The sequence below is a fragment of the Onychostruthus taczanowskii genome, unplaced genomic scaffold (assembly GCF_017590055.1).
Source record: "Onychostruthus taczanowskii isolate IOZ18803 unplaced genomic scaffold, ASM1759005v1 scaffold18, whole genome shotgun sequence".
Taxonomy (NCBI): Eukaryota; Metazoa; Chordata; class Aves; order Passeriformes; family Passeridae; genus Onychostruthus; species Onychostruthus taczanowskii.
Window position 1 is genome coordinate 12,264,004 of NW_024499017.1, and position 18,911 is coordinate 12,282,914.

The 18,911-nt window shown below is 54.6% G+C and overlaps 1 protein-coding gene across 1 annotated transcript in view; it reads left to right on the forward strand.

Annotated features, from left to right (window-relative positions):
• JPH3 (junctophilin 3) overlaps positions 1 to 18,911 on the forward strand; it is a 47,021-nt gene that overhangs the window by 24,710 nt on the left and 3,400 nt on the right. The window contains exons 3-4 of the mRNA XM_041400946.1: positions 6,715 to 6,839; positions 11,485 to 12,404. Coding sequence (XP_041256880.1) covers positions 6,715 to 6,839; positions 11,485 to 12,404 — 1,045 coding nt within the window. The remainder of the gene's footprint in view (positions 1 to 6,714; positions 6,840 to 11,484; positions 12,405 to 18,911) is intronic.

The window sequence follows — 18,911 nt, forward strand, 5'->3', positions numbered from 1 at the left end:
CACAAGGACACAGCCTGGGATACTTTTTTTCCCTTTACTTGGATTAAAAATGAAATTTCAGTGTAAAGTGGCAAAAGATTCCTTGGTGAATTCACTCCCCATTTGTAACTCCAAAAATATAAAGGTGGGGAAGGCTGTGGCACAAGTGCCTGGAGCAATGACCTAAACAGGACCTGGCTCCAGCCCTGTCCCCATAAATTTGGGAGACCTGGATCATTCCATGTCCCAGCTGTCCACGAGATCTCCCAGCTGCCTTGGGAATGATTCCCCCCCTAACGTGACATTTCCTGCTGTAAAAAACTACAGGGAAACTTGGATTTGGCCTCCTGACCACAACATTTGCTGTGCTTCTCTCTAATTTGCTTTCTTGGGCAGCAAGAAACGCAGTAAGGGGATTTTTTTTGCCCAGGATTAAAGGGTTTGAGTCTTTATTTTTCCTTAATTCTCTTGAGTTGTGGCTTCCAGAGCCATTTTTTCGGAGCGTGCCATCACCATTCCATCCATCCCAGCCATCCCACCCTTCCCTGCTGCTGCTCCCCAGAGCCCAGGGGTGATCCATCCATGCTCCCAAACCCAAATCTCCATCTGGAGCTGCCAAGGCTGCCTCTCTCTTTGCTATGCACAGCACCTGCTCCGTGTCTGGCTGCAAAGAGCCCCAGCAGACGTTCGGGGCTGCATTACGTCATGTCAGAGGTCACATTAAGCAGCTTTTTTTTTTTTTCCCTTAATTAAGAATTCCAGCCATGATGGGGCAGGGGGGAGAGGGGGAAACAGAGGGGAAAGCAGATGGAGGGAGCAGGCTGGGAAAAATGCCTGCGCTGAGCAGGTAAATGGGAATTTCTCCACAGCCAGCTAATTGGTGTGTCTAATATTGCACCCCCTGAGGACCAGCGCGGTGCTGCTGCCTGCACAAATCACTCCCGGAGAGCCTGGTGCAATAACAGGGAAACCGGGAGAGCTGTGGGAAGAGCCAAGCTGGAATTAGGAGAGGGTTTGATCAGGGTAATAAGCGCCAGATAGGGAAAATAACAAACAGGTTGTTAATTGCTGCCATCTCCTCGTTCCCTCGGGGCCGTGTCTAGACAGAGCCTGGCTCCGGGCTGCGCTCATCCCGACCCTCCGGAGGGGGATGGATGCGGGATGCGGTGCCCGGAGAAGCCCCTGGCATGGGAAAGAGAGGCAGGATGGGCACTGCAGCTGTGCCCTAAATCAGAGAGGCTCCCGCAGAGGTGGAAACCAGACAGTCTGCAGTGGTTATTAATAATTCAGTCCCAATTTGTCCCATCTAGGAGAGCACGAAGCCCAGCCAAGCCTCCCCTCCTGGCTGCCCGGAGCAGGCAGAGCCTCCCGGGGCTGTCGCAGCGATCGATTCCAGGCTTTGGGAGCTGGGCTCGCCTGTCCTGCCCCATCCCCGAGCGATCCCAGATCCTCGGCAGAGCCGCACCAGCGTCCCCAGGGCTCGGGCTGGTGGCCGGCATCCGTCCCCCGGGGATGGTGCTTTGTGTTCCTCGCTGGATGCAGTCAGGGCTGGATCCTGCTGTGCCACAGGGACTGGAAAAAAACCCCCGTGGAGCCCACACAGCCGAGGGATTCCCGCTGGGGAGGCTGCACTGAAAATCTCCTTTTCCTCACCTCATCCAGCCATCCCTTCCCAGCCTGGGTTTTCCAGAAAATCTCCTTTTCCTCCTTCATCCCTTCCCAGGACAAGGTGCATCCCAAGGCTTTCCTGACCCCGGGGTTTGGATGAGTGAGTCTCAAACACCCTGCAAATGCTCTCTCTGAATTTTTCCTGAAGTATTTCCTTGCAGCTGGCGTGTGTTTTAATTGAATTTTGCCATTTGAAAAATACATGAAGCTCTGTAATGGAGGGAGAGAAAACATTCCCTCCTATAGGAAGATAAAGATGCATCTAAAGAGAAAAAAAAAAAAAAAAAACAGCCCCAAAGCTGCCTGATGAAGTATTGACCTGGAGACAAAGTGGTTCAGATGGAGCCAACCTGGCCCCTTAGGAGAACTTGAGGCTGTTCATTAGGGATGAGCTCACTGCCAGCTTAACTCCATCCTCACCACTCCCAGAGAAGCCTGTGGGAAACATGCCACCTTCCAGGTTTTCCATGAAAATAGGGATCACGGGGTCCTTTCGTGGGCTGGAAAGGTTTTGGGACTTGTTGCAGCCTGGTGGTGCTCCAGGAGTTGGGATAATGGGAGAGCTCTGGGTGTGGGGGGGAGGAGAGCTGAGCATCTCCATCCCTGCACAGGATCCCGGCAATAAAGCAGGAATTTCAAACTTCCCTCAGCCAGGCTTTGGGGTCAGGGAAGCGAGAAGTTTGCTTGGAAAAGAACAGCCAGAGATGCCGTGTGAATTTTGGGAAACAGACCTTCTTTCCCAGAAATCTTACCCATAGGATGCTTTTTAACATTCCCAATAATGTGTATTTCTCTCTGTGTTCAGCACAGAGCTCCCTTTGACCCCAAGCATGAGTTTGCTCAGTGTCTGCTGCCTGGTTTTTATTGGAATGTATTTTCCGTACAAAAACGCTGGAAAATAGGAATAAAGGGGGCAAGTCCCTCCCCTGGCTGGATTCAAACAGCAAATGGGGAAGGACTCACCAGTGATCCAGGTTTTTTGTGGCTTCGGGTGCCATCCTGGCAATTCCAGGTGTCACATTCACAGCTCTGAAACCTTTCTGGGCTTCTGCAAACTCGCTCTAATTTCCAGACTAATTTTAAAGCACTTTGTCCCACTTGTTCTCCTGCCAAAGCCTTCCTGGAACCAAAACACCTCTCAAGCCTCACCTGGTTTGAATTTTTCTTCCTTCCTTCCTGAATCCCTGAGGGTTTTGCTGGGAGTTCACCCCTTTTTGGCTAAACCAGCCCCGCAGTGGCTTTGCAGCAGAATCCTTGGATCCACTCCTTGCTCACTCCAAGCCAGCCTGGAGCCACTGTTAGAATTCCTAAAAAGCCAAGTTCTTCCTTGCAAATCAGTTGATTCCAGCTTCTTATAGATTATCTGGAGCTGATAAACTTGGCATCAGGAAGCAGGCCCAGGTATTATCCCTTCCCCTCCCAGCTCTGGCCAAATCACAGGAGATCTGCAAAGATTTCCGGGAATCTGGTTGGTTGGGATTTTTCCCTGCCTCCTGCCAGCTCCCCTTGCCAGTTTGACCACTTGCCCGTTCATCCTCCGAGAAGAGTGAGTCAGCTTGGCAAAAAATTAATAAATAAAATATTCCAGGCCAGCCCCAGCAGGGACTCCCTGCCCTCAGACCCAAAATGGGGTCTCAAAAGCCACAAAGCATCCTGGTCTTCCCTCCCTCTGGCTCTTCCCAATCCCAATCTTTGCCTCAACACCCTCCTCCACCTCAGCTTTGATGGTGAAATGCACTAAAATCCTGGAATCATGGAATGGTTTGGTTGGAAGGAGTTTAAAGCCCATCCCATTCCCCCCCTGCCATGGGCAGGGACACCTTCCACTATCCCAGGCTCTTGGATTCATCCCAGCTGGAGGAGGAGGCTGGGGATGCTCAGAGGTGGGAGGAATTAAACAGCTCCTCTTGCATCACTCTTCCCTCCATCCCCTCATGAGCCCACAGGAACAGGATGATCTTTAAGGTCCCTTCCAACCCAAACCATCCCATAATTCTGTTTTATGGGGAAGGCCTCAGCCTTATTTTCACTGTGGTCTCCAGTTTGGCGTCTCCATCCCAGAAAAAATTTATGGCAGTGCTTAGGGAAGGAGGAACAGAGCAATGAGATCAGGCCCTGTCCATGTGTCAGGGAGGAAAAAAACCCCACTTTTCCAGGGAAATAAACTCCAGGCAATTAAGTGGGAATTAAGATTTAGCACACGCCACGAGCAGCAGGCGTGGAGAAAGAAGACAGCTGGTAAATTTAGGATGTGACAAAGTCATGCGAGCACTAACTGGATTACTGGCATTTATTTGGGAATACTTATGGATTTTATTATGCAATGTATGGATCTCCATAATTCTGCTTTTCACTCCTGCCAGCGTCTCAGGGAGCTTTACAAACAATTAATTGGTGACGCTCCGGGGAATCCAGTGTGTCCCATCTGCTCTGGGTAATCAGTGTGTCCCCTCTGCTCCAGGGAATCCATCCCTCCCCCAGTGTATTTGGATCACCCCTTCATTGATGGGATTGATTTTTAACCTTTTCTGAGCCAAAGCCCCAAGTTTTCATTTTCTAAATTCCCTGCACTTCCTGGGCTGATCCTGGGAGTCTGTGGGGATGAGCAGATCCAGGAGTCTTTGGAGTGAGTTTTCCAGGGGTGCAAATGCATCCATCCCCCAGGGATGGTGATTTTAATCCATTTAGGTTGGACATCAGCAGGAATTTCTTCCTGGAAGGGGTGGCAAGGCACTGGAACTGCGCAGGGAGGGTTGGAGTGTCCATCCCTGGAGGTGTCCCAGGAATTCCTGGAGGTGGCACTCAGTGCTCTGGGCTGGGGACAAGGTGGGGATGGGGCACAGGCTGGATTTGATGATCCTGGAGCCCTTCTCCACCCTCAATGACCCCGTGATTCCATCAAGGAGTGCTGAATGCCGCAGGGAGGAGCAGAGTCTGGGCCATCCCAGGTGCCCAGCCCAAGGCGGTGACTCCGTGTGGGCTCCTCCAGCGTCACCTCCTGCTCTGCCACCGCCCCCGTGTGCCCCAGCCCCTGGAACAGCACAGGCTGCTGCTCCAGCCTCCTTCCCTGGCAGGCAGAGAGGGCTGAGCGGCTCCAGCCGCCTCTGCAGGGAGGGTGTGGGGAGCAGAGTGTAATCCCGGCTGCTGAGCACAGGCCAGGCACTCCCAGAGCTGTTCATCCTCAGCTGGGCCAGCAGGGACCTGGGGAAGGGATGCAGGGAGGCAGGGACAGCCCCAGCCCGGGCAGCTCCCAGGCCAGGGGATAAATGGATGGAGGAGCTGCAAATCCGCGTCCCCGAGAAGCTGCCCTGGAAGATGCCAGAGGTTTAAGGAGCTCAGAGAGGCAGAATGTGAATTTTAACCTCCTGGTGGCTCAGATGGTTTAATGCACAGGTTTGATGCCCCAGTGTTTCCCATAGAGCATGCTGGTGCCAAAAATGTGGCTGGAAAGAGACGTGGAGAGGGACTGTGAGAGGGCATGGAGGGACAGGAAAAGGGAGAATGGCTTGAAGCTGAAAAGGGGTGGATTTAGATGGGATATTGGGAAGAAATTCCCAATATCGGTGAGAGTGCTGAGGCCCCCGGCACAGGTGTCCAGAGAAGCTGTGGCTGCCCTCGGATCCCTGGAAGTGTCCAAGGCCAGGCTGGAGTTACCTGAACTAGTGGAAGCTGTCCCTGCCCACATCAGGGGTTGGAATGAGATGGATCTTAAAGTATTTTCCAACCCAAACCATTCCATGATTCCATGAAAAACGGGAGCAGTCTGCACCTCCTCTCCCAGCACTTTTCTGCAGCTCCTCCTTGGGGCATCTCTGCTCCTCCTCAAAGAGCAGGACTGGGATACCTGACAGGGAATGGGCTGTGACACCTTTGTCCCCTCCTCTGACCCCACCGAGTGCTGGGCAGGGAGAGCTCTGGACTCCAGCTGGGTAAAAACCCATTTAAACCAAATTTTTGAGTGCATTAATCACAGATAACCCTCAGGACCTGCAGCAGCATCACCACAGCCCCTCCACCACCCCCAATAACTCTGGAAAACAGCTCAGATTTTCTTCCAGGGCTACTCCAAAGCAGCCAATGGCTGGGAATAAAGCATTTATTAGAGCAAAGAGACCTGAGAAGTGTCAGGAGCGAACACAGGTGACAGCACAGCCACACTCACACCCTGTTCCCCAGCCCTGGTGATGCTTCCAACCAAAGCAGGCACATTCCTGGCCCTGTTTTCCATTTTTAGGAGCCTGTCAGAAATGGCACTCCCTCTCCACGCAGATGTTGAGAAATTAGAGGGAATTCAGAGAGAGGCAGAAAAAAATGATTAAAGGAGATGGAGGGCCTGATTTTGGAGGGAAAAGAAATCAGCGGAGTTATTTATAACCCTGCCTGCACTAGGGTGGGAGCAGGAATTTTTGAAAGTGCCTGGATAGCTCGGATAAGGGGAAAAGGGGGAAAAGCAACCTCCGGAGGATGCTCTCAGAGAAGCTGTAAATCCTGAGTGATGGGATGAAATGCCATCCAAAAAAAGCCTTTGGGGAATCATCAGCGAGTGCAGGGGACAGTTGTTGATCCAGAGGGAAAAGTGCCCTGATCAAAATGTGTGAAGGGATGGTGGAGGCGGCTCCAGAGCCGAACCCCCCGCTCCTACCTCTGCTCCCAGTATTTATTTACATCCAGCATTTTACGCAAAACCTGGGGGTGGGCGTGGAAATGTTCTTTTTTTTTTTTTTAATCCCCAAAAAAACGGGTTTGGTTAAAAAAACAACCAAACCAGCTTTAAATTCAACCCTGGAGGCTCGTGGGAGATGCATGGAGAGGCTGCTGGGATGGGGTGGGAAATGGGATGGAGGGACCCTGGGGGAATAAATCTGAATTTCCTGGGTGATTTCCAGGCTGAGGAGCAGCTCGTGAAGGTGTTGGAAAATCCCCCATTCCCCAGCCAGCCCCAAGCTCTGCTGGCAGCTCCTCCCTCAAAGCCAAAGGGTTTTGGATGAACCCGTGGGGGAAATTTGGGGTTTCCTGTGGCAGAGAGGAGCTGCCTAACGGGGTGCTGGTGTCTCTGTTGCCTTGCAGGACCTCTCACTCCAGGGCCAAGGCGGAGGCGGCTGTGACGGCGGCGCAGAAAGCGCAGGAGGAAGCGCGGATCGCCAGGATCACTGCCAAAGAGTTCTCACCTTCCTTCCAGCACAGGGAGAACGGTCAGTCCCTGCCAGGCCCTGCCCTCGCAGCCCTCACACGCCCCAAGCCCTCCAAATTGCCCTGGCTGGAGGCTCAGCCTGTGCCCGCAGCTCCCCATCCCCACCGGAGCTCCTGGAGGGGGAAAGCTCCATGGAACACCAGGGTTTGGGAGATTTAGGGCAGGGCTGTCAATATCCAGCAGTTCCACCTTGTTCAATACTTTTTTTCCCAGTGTTTTCTCTTTCTCCCCAAGTTTTTAGTTCATAGCCCTTGATGGTTGCAAAGAAAGAGCCCAACAAGGGCTCTGGATGCAAAACAGATGATCCCAGAGGTCACCAATGACTTTACACCCATGGCTTGTGCAGTTCCTGATTGCTTTGGAAAATTTGGATCCCGTGGGACCTCACCCTTCCCTCGGCCATGCAAATCAGTCACTGGGAAAGTCCACATTTGATATGCCTTCCTTCCTTCCTTCCTTCCTTCCTTCCTTCCTTCCTTCCTTCCATCCTCCCTCCCTCCCTCCTTCCCTCTTTCCTTCTTTCCTCCCATCATTTTCACCATTCCTTGTTCATTTATTCACTCATTTTTGCTCACCAAAGGCTCGGGGTGGACAGAGCCCAAGCCGAGCCGGGGTCGGGCCGGGGTCTGCAGCTGACTGGGAATGGGACGCTCCAGCCCCCCCAGCAATAATTAACATCATAATTAAAGTGTGGCTGGGTTTATAGAGAAGTTTTCCAGCCCCGAGCCCTCCTCGGGAGGCGGCTGTCATCGTTCTCCCCCTCCCAGCTCAGCGAGGATTACTCACTGGCTTTAATTGCTCCAGCGGCTGCCGCGGTGACTCAGGGCTGCTCCCGAGCTCGGGGACAAGGGACCATCGGCTCTGCTGGCCCAGCCCGGGCCGGTGCTCGCCTCACCGCGCTGCGGGGGCGGCCGGGGGTATCCCATGGCTCAGCTTTGGGGGCTGCAGCAGCCTGAGCCGGGGCACATCCCCAGGCAGGGCCGTTCCGAGCATCCCCTGCATCCCCCGCATCTCCTGGCTGCGGGAGGAGGCTCAGCCCGCTCCACACCCGCCCATCCCTCCTCCTGCCCAGCCCCTTCTGTACACGGCAGATCTGAGCTTTCTCGCAGGGCTGCGTGCTCCCAGGGGCTTCTCCAGCCCTGAGATGTTCCTCATCTCCATTTCCTCCTGCCAGGAGACTTTGCTGGTTTAAATCACCTCTTGGAAAGATATTTTTAGGTAATACATTTTTTACTAGCTCCTGGACGGGGCCGCGGCGCTTCACTCGTGCTGGGGTTTGTGTGGTTGGAGCTCTGTCTGGGGGGTTGTGTGAGAGGTGAGAGGAGGGAAGGAAGGCGGTTCCACTTAGAGTGCATTAAAAACAAGCACAGCATCCCAGATGTGCCGGGAGAGCTGGCAGCGCCCGCGGAGCCGCTCGGGCAGGTGATGGGTGCGAGTGGCTGTGTCACCCACAGAGCCGCCACCTCGGGCTGGGGACAGCCGGGGCGGGGATGAGGGAGCTGCCACCACACTGCGAGCATTGCAGGGGCTCTGCGTGCCCACCCTGCACAGGATCGTGGGTGCTGGGTGTGCCCCCATTTTTCAAAATTTTGAGTGCTGGATGTGTTCCCTGCCACAGGATTATGGGTGCTTGATGTGCCCCCATATTCAGAATTATGGGCGCTGGATGTGCCCCCCTTATACAGAATTGTGGGTGCTGGATGTGCTCCCCTTGTTCAGGATTGTGGTGCTGGATTTGTCACCCTTGTACAGGATTGTGGGTGCTGGCTGTGCCCCCCATATTCAGAATTGTTGGTTCTGGACGTGCCCTCCTCGTTCAGGACCCTGGGTGGTGGCTGTGCTCCCTTGCAGGGTGCTGCAGGTTCCAAGTGCCACCCACAGAGTGCTGTGGTGGGTGCTGAGTGCCACCCACCCCCTGGGTGCTGGCTGTGCTCCCTTTCCACGGGATGCTGGGTGCTGGATGTGTTCCTGGCAGGGAGGTGGGTGTAGGTACCACCCACCTGGCACAGCGAGTGCCAGGGGTGCTGGGTGCCCCCCCTCGGAGGGGTTTGTGGGTGCTGTGGGACACCACAGAGGGGTCTGTGCCCACCTCACCATCAGCCCTGGGCACCCCTGGGCAGCTGCATCTCCTGGAAAGTAAAAACAAAACTATTCCTGTTTTGTATCCGGGAAAGTAAAACCAAAACTATTCCTGTTTTGCATCCTGCAACGCCCTCTCGCCCACAGTTCCCATGCCCATCAGCTGTGGGCATCTCCAGCTGCCCATCAATCCCAATTCCTGAACACAGCAGGATCACAGGCTTGGGTGGTGCTGCAGAACCGAGTCCCCCCTGGAGACAGCAGCACACAGAGCCAGAGGTTCCCAAATCCCAAACTGAGGTTCCTCGGCTTTGGCTTTGAAGCCTCGGAGGCCGGGCTCGGCTGCCTCCATCCCGCTGGAAATCCACATTCGGTGCTCTGCATCCTCCTTCGCTCTCACAACCCTTCTTCCAGGAACATCACGTGCCCGGGGCTAATTTTAGCTCCGGATAATTGTTGCACATCCTCGGGTGCCGAAAGGGCCCCGGTGCATCCGCGGAGTTCCTGCGCAAGGAAACGCCTCCATCCCTGCGGGCTGTGGGGCTGGGGGGCAGCAGTGCCCCAGCTGTGCCCCAGCTGTGCCCCAGCTGTGCCCCAGCTGTGCCCCAGCACCCCCGGTCCTGCTCCTCCCAGAGCCCCAGCCCTCAGGGATTAACCCAGGAAAGGCAGAGCCCCCTGCGGATTGGGGCTGGGGAAGGTTTGGGGTGAGGGGGATTTGATGACATCTCCCTGGTGTGGCTGTGGGGAGCATCTCTGGGGCTTCTTGTCCCCCCTCTGGGGCTCTGGGAACAGCAGCAGTGGGTGTAGCCAGGCTGTGGCTGGTTGTGGGGCTGGACATCAGGCCTTGGAGCTGGTGGGAAGCCTGCAACTCCCTGGAACTCCAGCAAAATCCCTGAACTGGGGAAGATAAAGCCCAAAAACCAGGGACACCCCAAGTCCTGGGTGAGCCTGTTTCCACAGGTGACTTTCCAGCTTTCTCACATTAAATCCTTTATTCCCTCTGTGCCTCAGCTTCCCATTTGGGATCTTGGAAGGTGGCTGGGACAGGAATGACTGGGAAAGAGCCACCAAAAATCTTGTCTTTTATCCCAAAGACAGATATTCTGCAGAAAAACAGAGGGGTGAGCTCCACCTTTCTCCTCAGCAATTTCCCACCAATACCAGGATTTTCCAGGGGCTCTGGATAAATCCCAGGAGATTCAGTCTCCCACATACAAACAGGGAAAAAATGAAGGCTGGACTATGTGAGTATCATCCCAAAAACTCGAGTCATTAGGAGACCATTTCCCATAAATTGCTTGGGTAGATTTCCAAGCAGTTTTTTTTACTGTTTCTCTCCCTGCCAGTGCTCCAATGGAAACTCCAGCATTCTCTGTGTGTATCCCAATCCTGGCAGGGGTGAAGACACATCCCAGCAGCTCCCCAAAAAGATCCAAGAGAGAAAATTGCTCAGCAGAAGTGGAGAGACCCGAGCAGGCACTCCTGAGCATTTATTTTTAACGATGGCACGAAAACTGAGCTCTCCCTTTTCAAGACTTGTTTCTTGTCTCACCATAGCAATCACAATTAGATGCATTTCAGGGGCATTAGGCACTTAATATATTTATCAAATTATTCACCTAATTTAGCATGGCTTTAGCTGGGAATGACTGGAGTGGGGAAAAGGAGAATTAACCACTATTAGCTCGCTTGAAATCGTTTGGTGTTTCATCAGTGATGAACACGTTGGAGGTTTTTGTTCCGTGTTCCTCCAGCAGCAGAAGACATTCAGCCTCTCCTGAGGTGCCCATCCCAGGGTGACCCTGTCTGGGAAGTCTCTGAGCTGAAGGAATGAGGAGCCTCCAGTGGGATGAGGAGGATGGGGGGTGCTGGCCTCATGTGGCCCTGAACAACCAGCCCAGTCCTTCCATCCCATCCTGGGTCTGAGCATGGAAATCTGCATGTCCTGCTGGGGTTGTGTGGGGCAGGAAAGCTCTCAGATGTGAGGTTTGTGGGGTTTTTCTTGTACACCTGCCTAGATGTGGCCATTTCCCTCCTGCACCTAGCAGATGACAACTGAGGTGGCTCCCATGTAGGAGTGCAGTGAGGGCTGTTGGTGTGGAGTGATCCCAGTGACACCCAGGGTGATCCTGGTGACACCCAGCACACCCAGGGTGGTCCCAAAGTCATCCAGCGCACACAAACACAGAGCATAGGGTGTGCCACCAGCCACATCACACATTTCCCTTCCCATGCTTCCACACTGGGAACTGATAGGAAATGTGCTCAGATGGATCCCAAAAAACCATCAGAACCTCTTCCCAGCAGCTCTGCATTTCTGGTGGCTTCTCCACACCTCTGGGGTTGGAAAACCATTGCTGCAGGGCAGGGCTGAGGGCAGCTTTGGTGTCACACCAGTGCTGCCAGCAGTGTGACACTGCTGTCCCAATGCCACCCCGCTGCTCCCCACTACCCAAACCTCTGCTCCCTGTTCCATGCCACGAAAAACCCTCGGGGCATCCACGCGCCAGAAATAATCCTGTTGTTTTCCCCTCTCCCTTCTCTCCTCTCCACGACTGCCCCCGAAGGGCTCGAATGCCAGCGGCCGAAGCGGCAGAACTCGAGCGATGACATCGAGGTCCTGTCCACCGGGACGCCCCTGCAGCAAGAGAGCCCCGAGCTGTACCGCAAAGGGACCACCCCGTCCGACCTGACCCCCGAGGACAGCCCGCTGCAGAGCTTCCCCGCCAGCCCCTGCTCCACGCCGCCCCTCGGCCCCTCCTGCAGGAACAAGAGCGCCCACTTCTCCAGGCAGGTCTCGGTGGACGAAGAGAGGGGCGGCGAGATCCAGATGTTGCTGGAGGGGCGTGGCGGGGATTACCTGCGCCCCAACAGCTGGAGCGAAGAGAAGGTGGGCGGGAGCCGCGCCGGGAGGAGCGGGACGATGCGCAGCGGGCAGCTGGGCTCCACCGCTGGCCCCGAAGACTACAGAGGTCGGAGCGGGGGACACAAACATTCGGCCTCCAACCACAAGCCGAGAGAGAGGTGGACAGATTCCCCAGCCACGGTTTCATGGACTTCCCACCACAGGTCCCACAACCACAGCTCAGGGAGCTCCAAGCTGCTTGAGCTGGACGAGGAGAAGATGAGCAATTACGAGATGGAGATGAAGCCCCTCATGAGGATGGATTCTTATATGCAAGAGATTCACACCCAAAAAAGACACTACAGCAAAGGGGGAGGCTGCAGGAGCGTGGCTGACGAGCACCGCGGGGAAGAGCGGGGCTTCGGGGTTCAGAGACTGAGGTCTAAGTCCCAGAACAAAGAGAATTTCAGGCCAGCTTCCTCTGCTGAGCCCACAGTGCAGAAACTGGAAAACCTGAGATTCGGGGACAAAGCTGAACCTCGGCTACTGAGGTGGGACTTAACCTTCTCCCCGCCACAGAAATCTTTACCTGTTGCACTAGAATCTGAAGAGGACAGTGGGGATGCGCTCAAATCCAGTACGGTGAGTGAGGGGACTGGGTGTGGAATTCTGGCCTGAAAGGCTCGGGCTGTTGTGGGGCTGAGTGGAGCGGGATGGGAGGGAAATTCGGAAAATGTGGATTATCATGGGTTTGTGCCTTGAATCCCCTTTCCTCCCTTCTTCCATCCTGCTGGATGTTGGTGTGGGGTGTTCCCTGCAGACTGTGGTGGGAGCAGCAGGGTTTTCCCTGGAGGATGGAGTTTGGCAGCCCAGCCCCTGGGCCAGCAATAAAAAATCCGTTATTGCTGGGAATTTGGTGGGAAAGCTGCAGGAGCAGGCAAGGCATTGGTGATGTTCCTTGGGTTATGGTTATGGACACAGACCTTCCTGCTGCTCCAGCTCCTTGTGACACATCCCACCCCGGGCTCCTCATTTTGGGGGAGATAAGGACACTTTGGGCATGAAGTGGCTGCTGGGAAGGTGCTCAGGAGAGAAGACAGAGTGATCTTAAAAGCTGTTGCAGAGTGGAAGGGAATAATCTGTTCTCCACGAACAGAATTAATGGGCTTAAAGTCAAGGAGGGTGAGCCATTAACCATGGCTAATGAGGTGAGGGCTGTAATGAACTGCCTGGAGAGGGGGGGTCTGAGGTTGGACATCACCAGCTCAGACAGGACCTGGACAGAGCTGAACCTCCTCAGGAGAAGGCTGAGTGGGTTTTAGGTTTTTTGCAATCTTGTTTTTTGAGGATTCCTGGATTTCCCATTAGAAGCTTCCTCACTTGTTGTCCCTGTAGGTTTGGCATTGACAGGAGAGGTGATAGGGTCTGCTGGGAGCCCTGGGGAAGCCACCACTGCCCCAAATTGTCCCTTGTCGAGTCAGTGCCAAACACAGGGCAGGGCTGGAGGTGTCCCATGAGGATGCCCCAGACCTACCCAGGAGAAATGGAAAACCTGTCATGCTCAGGAGGTGACATTTCAGCAGCAAGGAGCTAAATCTCCCTGTCAGGGGAGCACAGGATGGTGTCTGGTCACGAAACTGAAATGAATTTGTCAGTCAGGCCGAAAATTCAGGCGAGAGGCATCGAGGTGTGTGAGGTGTGGTGACATTTGCCATGGCTGCAGTGTCCCTGCTCCTCCAGCACCTGCCAGCAGAGCCGAGGTGCAGAGAGAGGAGGGAGCAGCTCGGGATGCAGGAAGGATGGATCTGCCCCATCTTCCCTGCTGGAGCTGTGGATAAATCCCCCACAGAACAGCCTGGGTTGCAGGAAAGATGGATCTGCCCTGGCTGGAGCAATGGATAAATCCCCCCCAGAGCAGCCTAGAATGCAGCAAGGATGGATCTGCCCCAGCTTCCCTGCTGGAGCTGTGGATAAATCCCCCCCAGAGCAGTCTGGGATGCAGCAAGGATGGATCTGCCCCAGCTTCCCTGCTGATAAATCCCCCCCAGCAGCCCTGGAGCTCTCTGCCTCCCCGTCCCTGGGCTCAGGCTCAGCAGCTCCCACCCAGCACCGAGGGGAAGCTGAGCACGGGGGCTCCACAGAACACATCCTGCAGCCCTGGAAAACCAGAACCATGCAGGCTGTCCTTGCCTGCCTGGGAAGCACTGGAGACATGACAGGCAGCATTAGGAGCCTGACAGGCTCCCAGAGGGGAAGAGCAGCAGCAGTAATTGCACAGACACAGCCCTGGCAGGGCTGTGGGATGCGCAGATGTTCCAGCACCTTTGACAACACAACCTGGGAGACAGAGGGTCCCCAGGAGGGATGAAACCACAGTTTCTCCTCGCTGACAGCCACGTGATTTTGGGGAGATCAGTGGCACAAGCAGTCCTGGGCTGTGTCCCCATCCAGCCCATCAGATGTGCTCCCACCTCAGAGCTGTCACAGTAAACCTCTCTCCACATGGCTGGAGGCAAACTGCCACCAACACATTCCTGGCTATTCCCAGTGAGTCCTGGCCACTAAGGAAGGGCCCAGCCTGCGTGGAGAAGTGCATGGAAAAGCCATTAGGATGCACATCCTACTTTGGAAGTGCTGGAGCTGTGGAGCAGCATGTTCAGTTTTCTCACATTCATAACCGAGGGTGGAACAGATGGCGAAGGTTTGGGAGGAAGCTAATGTAATACAGAGGAAGAGATAATATGTGGATTTAAATAACCCACAATGCCAGCAACAATTTGTTCTAGCAGGAATTGCACAGTGCTAGCAGGGTTTTGTTCCAGTGCCCTGGCAGAGAGGGGGTGGCTGGACAGGAGCAGGGGAAGGTGTAGGGGAGGAACGGGAGGTTCAGGATCTGTGCTCCAACCTCCTGCCCAAACCTGTGCCCTCACCTGACATCAGAAGCATTTCAGACTTCAGGGAGTGGTGAATCCCTGAGGAGGAGGAGGGGAAGGCTGAGGGGGAAGGATTAATCCCACAGACCCCACATCCATCTCCACGCAGCACAGGACACTCACACACTCCATCCTGCAACCCCCCCCTGCATCCTGCTCCAGCTCCACATCCCCCCACAGCAAATCAAGGCTCCCCAATCCTCCCAAAAGCCCAGTTCCCCATGCTGGCCTGAAATATCCCTTCCCTGTGGCCTGGAAGGGCAAGACAGCTGTGGGCAGCTGTGTGAGAGCCCACACTGCTCCAGCCTGCTCACTGCCTCTCCTCTGGGTGCCAGCAGTGCCAGCTCCCCCAAAAGGAGGGGCTCAAAGGGCAGCTCCCACCAGCTGGGCTCCCAGAGAAAGGAGCTGCCATGAGCAGGAGGGATGCTCGGAGCTGAGCGTGGCTATTTTTGCCCTACCTGAGGTATCCCTGAGCAGAAGTGAGGTCGCCCTCACAGCTTAGCTTGTTTTAAAAATAATCTGCCCTAAACCAGCTCTGCACAAGCTATCCATGAGCCATGGGCTTGGCTCTGTGTTGGAGTGGCAGCTCCAGCTTCCAGAGGCAGCACACCTCTGTCAGTGCTGGAATGGGTGCGGGGTGCAGGTCTCACAAAAACACACCCCAAAAAAATCACTGCTCCTCATTCCTGTCTGAAAAACAAGCTGGGAGCCACGGGGCCTTGAATCCAAGCTTTTCCAAAGCTACACAGTCGGGGATGTAGACTCCACAGAAGAGTCTGTAGGAACTTTGTTCTCCTCTGTCACTTTTCCCCAGTCCTTTAAAAGAAGCTCCCAGAACCACTCCCCTTTGTTGGGGTTGCACACCAGGAATTGAAAAACCCTCGCATAAAGGTCATTTCTTGAGGCCACGGCTCAGTAACGTCAATGAAATTCAGCACTGCTTCGTGTTGGCTCTCAGGGGATTTGGGGGTTATGGGGTCACTGAGCCACACAAATGCTTTAAAAGACATTTAAGGCCACCTAATCTCTCTGTGTCACTGTGGGCACTGACCCCAGCACCCAGAGGACAAACTCAGCAATTGTCAGCACTGGGACAGAGGAAAACAGGAGCCAATATGCCAGGACCGGTGCCGGTGTTGTGGGATTTAGGGATTTATAGGAATGTCCCCATCCTTCCCGGCCTTAAAGGTCCACAAGACACAAAGCCTGGGCCTGGATGGTTTCTTTGAGAACTAAACGGGAAAGGAAAAAAGGAATTGAGAGACTGGAAAGGGAAAGGAGCTTCCTAAAACGCCAGTGAGCATTTTACCCACAAACCACAGCCCGTGGCAGGGCTGGGGAGGAAGGGAAGGGAGCAGATTCTGCTTTCCTTCAGGTGCTGCACATCTGCTGCTTCTGGAAGGGAGGAGAAGCGCTTTGGGCACGGAGCAGCTCAGTGGGAAGGGCCGGGCTCGGGCACCGCCTGATCCATCGTCCCCTGTCCCCGCGCAGCAGCGGCCAGGGGACAGAGTCCTTCACGGACTCTGACTGAGGGCACCGGGGCTGTGAGGGGGCTCCAGGTCCGGCCCCTCACGGTGCTCTGTCTCACTGCACCGCAGGAACACGAAGGCAGCAGCCCAGAGCCCTCAGGGAGCGCTCTGCTCGGGCTGAGGGCACCGGGGGTGTGAGGGGGCCCTACACCCTGCCCCTCACGGTGCTCTGTCTCACTGCACCGCAGGAACACGAAGGCAGCAGCCCAGAGCCCTCAGGGACCGCTCTGCTCTGGCTGAGGGCACCGGGGCTGTGAGGGGGCCCTACACACTGCCCCTCACGGTGCCCTGTCCCATGGCACCGCAGGGACGCGAGGGCAGCAGCCCAGAGCCTTCCAGGGACCTCCCTGCTCTGGCTGAGGGCACCGGGGCTGTGAGGGGGCCCTACACCCGGCCCTCATGGTGCTCTGTCTCACTGCACCGCAGGGATGCGAGGGCAGCAGCCCAGAGCCTTCAGGGACCGCCCTGATCTGGCTGAGGGCACCGGGGGTGAGGGGGCTCCAGGCCCTGCCCCTCACGGTGCCCTGTCCCATGGCACCGCAGGGACGCGAGGGCAGCAGCTCAAAGCCAGCCCCGGCTGCTCCCCGCAGCATCACACGGAGCAAACCCCAGCACAAATGCAAAAATTCCCGGGGAAAGAAACGCAGCAGAGGCTCTAAAGGCATCTCCCGGCTGAGGGATCTCCGAGAGCCCCCCGTGCCCCGGCGGGGGTGGCGGGGAGGGATTCCGGCAGCCTCTCGCTCCCTCCCTCCCTCCCTCCCTCCTCCGGCAGCGAGCGGCAGAGGGGCGGATTTGCCAGCAGCTATTGCGGGCAGGTTTCGCTGTCGCTGGGGAAGGCAGGAGCAAGCAGCCAATCTGCAGGGAGCTGCCGAGCTGCCGGAGCCGGGGGTGCGGGCAGAGGGCTCGGCACAGCCTCCCCCGGCACGGGAAAAGGGATGGAGCCCGGCACCGGCACCTCCCCGCTGGATCTCCCCTTGTTGTTGCAATACGACACGAAATGAACGACGCTCACACGCTGAGATGTCTAAGACAAAAAAAAAGGCACGTTTATTTCTGACTTGGGTGTTTAGAGAATTCCAAAAGTGACCGTGGATTAGAGGATGAAATTGCTACCTTTCCAACCACACTGGTCAAACCAACAGCCTATCAGTTCTCTTTTCCTCCAGAAAGGAAAGCAAAACAATCATTATTTACATGAAAAGTGCGTGAGAAACTCCATTACAAAAATGTAAATATCAGAAGGCTTAGAAGAACTTTAGAAGAACAGGGTGACATCCTTGCCAGAGCTGCCAGGTTATTCCTGGAGGGATTCATCCCAGGTGGAGATGAATTTCCCTTTTTTAGGCACCTTTAGCCCTAAAGGTCGTAAAATGAGTTAGAAATAAAACCTGGGTGTTTTCTCCACCCCAACCTGTTTGGGGTGTGAAGCTTCCTTATGCATGGAGGTGTTCCCGTTTGGCTGCTTTGGGATCAAGGGACCTAGGGACTTGTTTGGCATTAACCTCCCTGGGATTAAACCCTGTGATTTATCCCTGTGGCCTTTCAGGTTTTCCCATTTATTTCTTTCCCCATTGGGAGCCATCCCCAGGTATCCCAGCACAATCATTCCTGGGTTTTCCTTATACCTCTCAGCCAACCAGATTCACCTCAATCCCAGCTGGCAGCCGTGTGCCCAGACAAACAGAAGCCAAGACTTCATGGCAGTAAGGAGGAAGAGGAGTCCTGTTGCCATCACGGCTCTGGAATGGGGCAGGGCTGAGCATTGCTGCAGGGGTTGTCTCTTCTTAAGACAAATGATAATCACAAACTGTTCCTCCTCTAATCCCTTTCGTGTTCAGACAACCTGAGGTAAATAATCTTCAGAGAGAAATGGTATGTTCAACTCGACAGGGTCCTTTTCAAAGCCTTTTCATCTCCAGGGCCTTTGATGTACTTGGGAGCACCTTCCTGGCTCTGCTCCTATCACTGGATATGAGGGTTGAGCCCAATTCCATACCTTAGCTTGGAAAATTTGGGGCCAAACACTAGCTTTTGACTGCATTAGAACCAAATTTTGACTGCTGTTTTTAGAATAAAAATCTTAAAATGAGAGCTTCAAACATACCTGAACAAACACTGAGCTCAGTCCCAGCACCTGGAAGGTGAGGACTGAACCAGGGGTGACAAATCAGTTCTTTAAGAGGCTAAAGGATCTCTAAGAGGATAACCTCTCATTTTTTAGCCTTTTTTCCCCCTAGAAGCAGGTTTTCCATCCCACCCAACTCACTTTCACTCACACAAGCACTTCTAGCATCTCCTGGGCCCCTTCCTGGAGCCACGGGAGCTGCTGCAATCCGCTGGAGAAAGCCAAGTGGCTCCCTGATGTTTCCTTTGCTAAATGCTTCTTAACTATTTCACAGAGCCTGTTCCTGGCAAGGATGTGACAATTCAGCACAAATGTCACCAAGCTGCTAAGTTTGCAGCCCTTTCTGCAGTGCTGAGGCTGGAAAATGGTGCATATCAAAAGGTGCTTTCTTTTTTTTTTTTTTTTTTTTTTTTTTTTTTTTTTTTGCTGATCCAAGTCCTTAGTAATTACACTTAATAGATCCCAGAGGGATTCCTAGGTAACCTGCACTCTGGTTTCCATGGCAGAGAGGCAGAGCTTGTACCCTGTGATAACAGATAATAATGGATTGCTAATGCTTAAA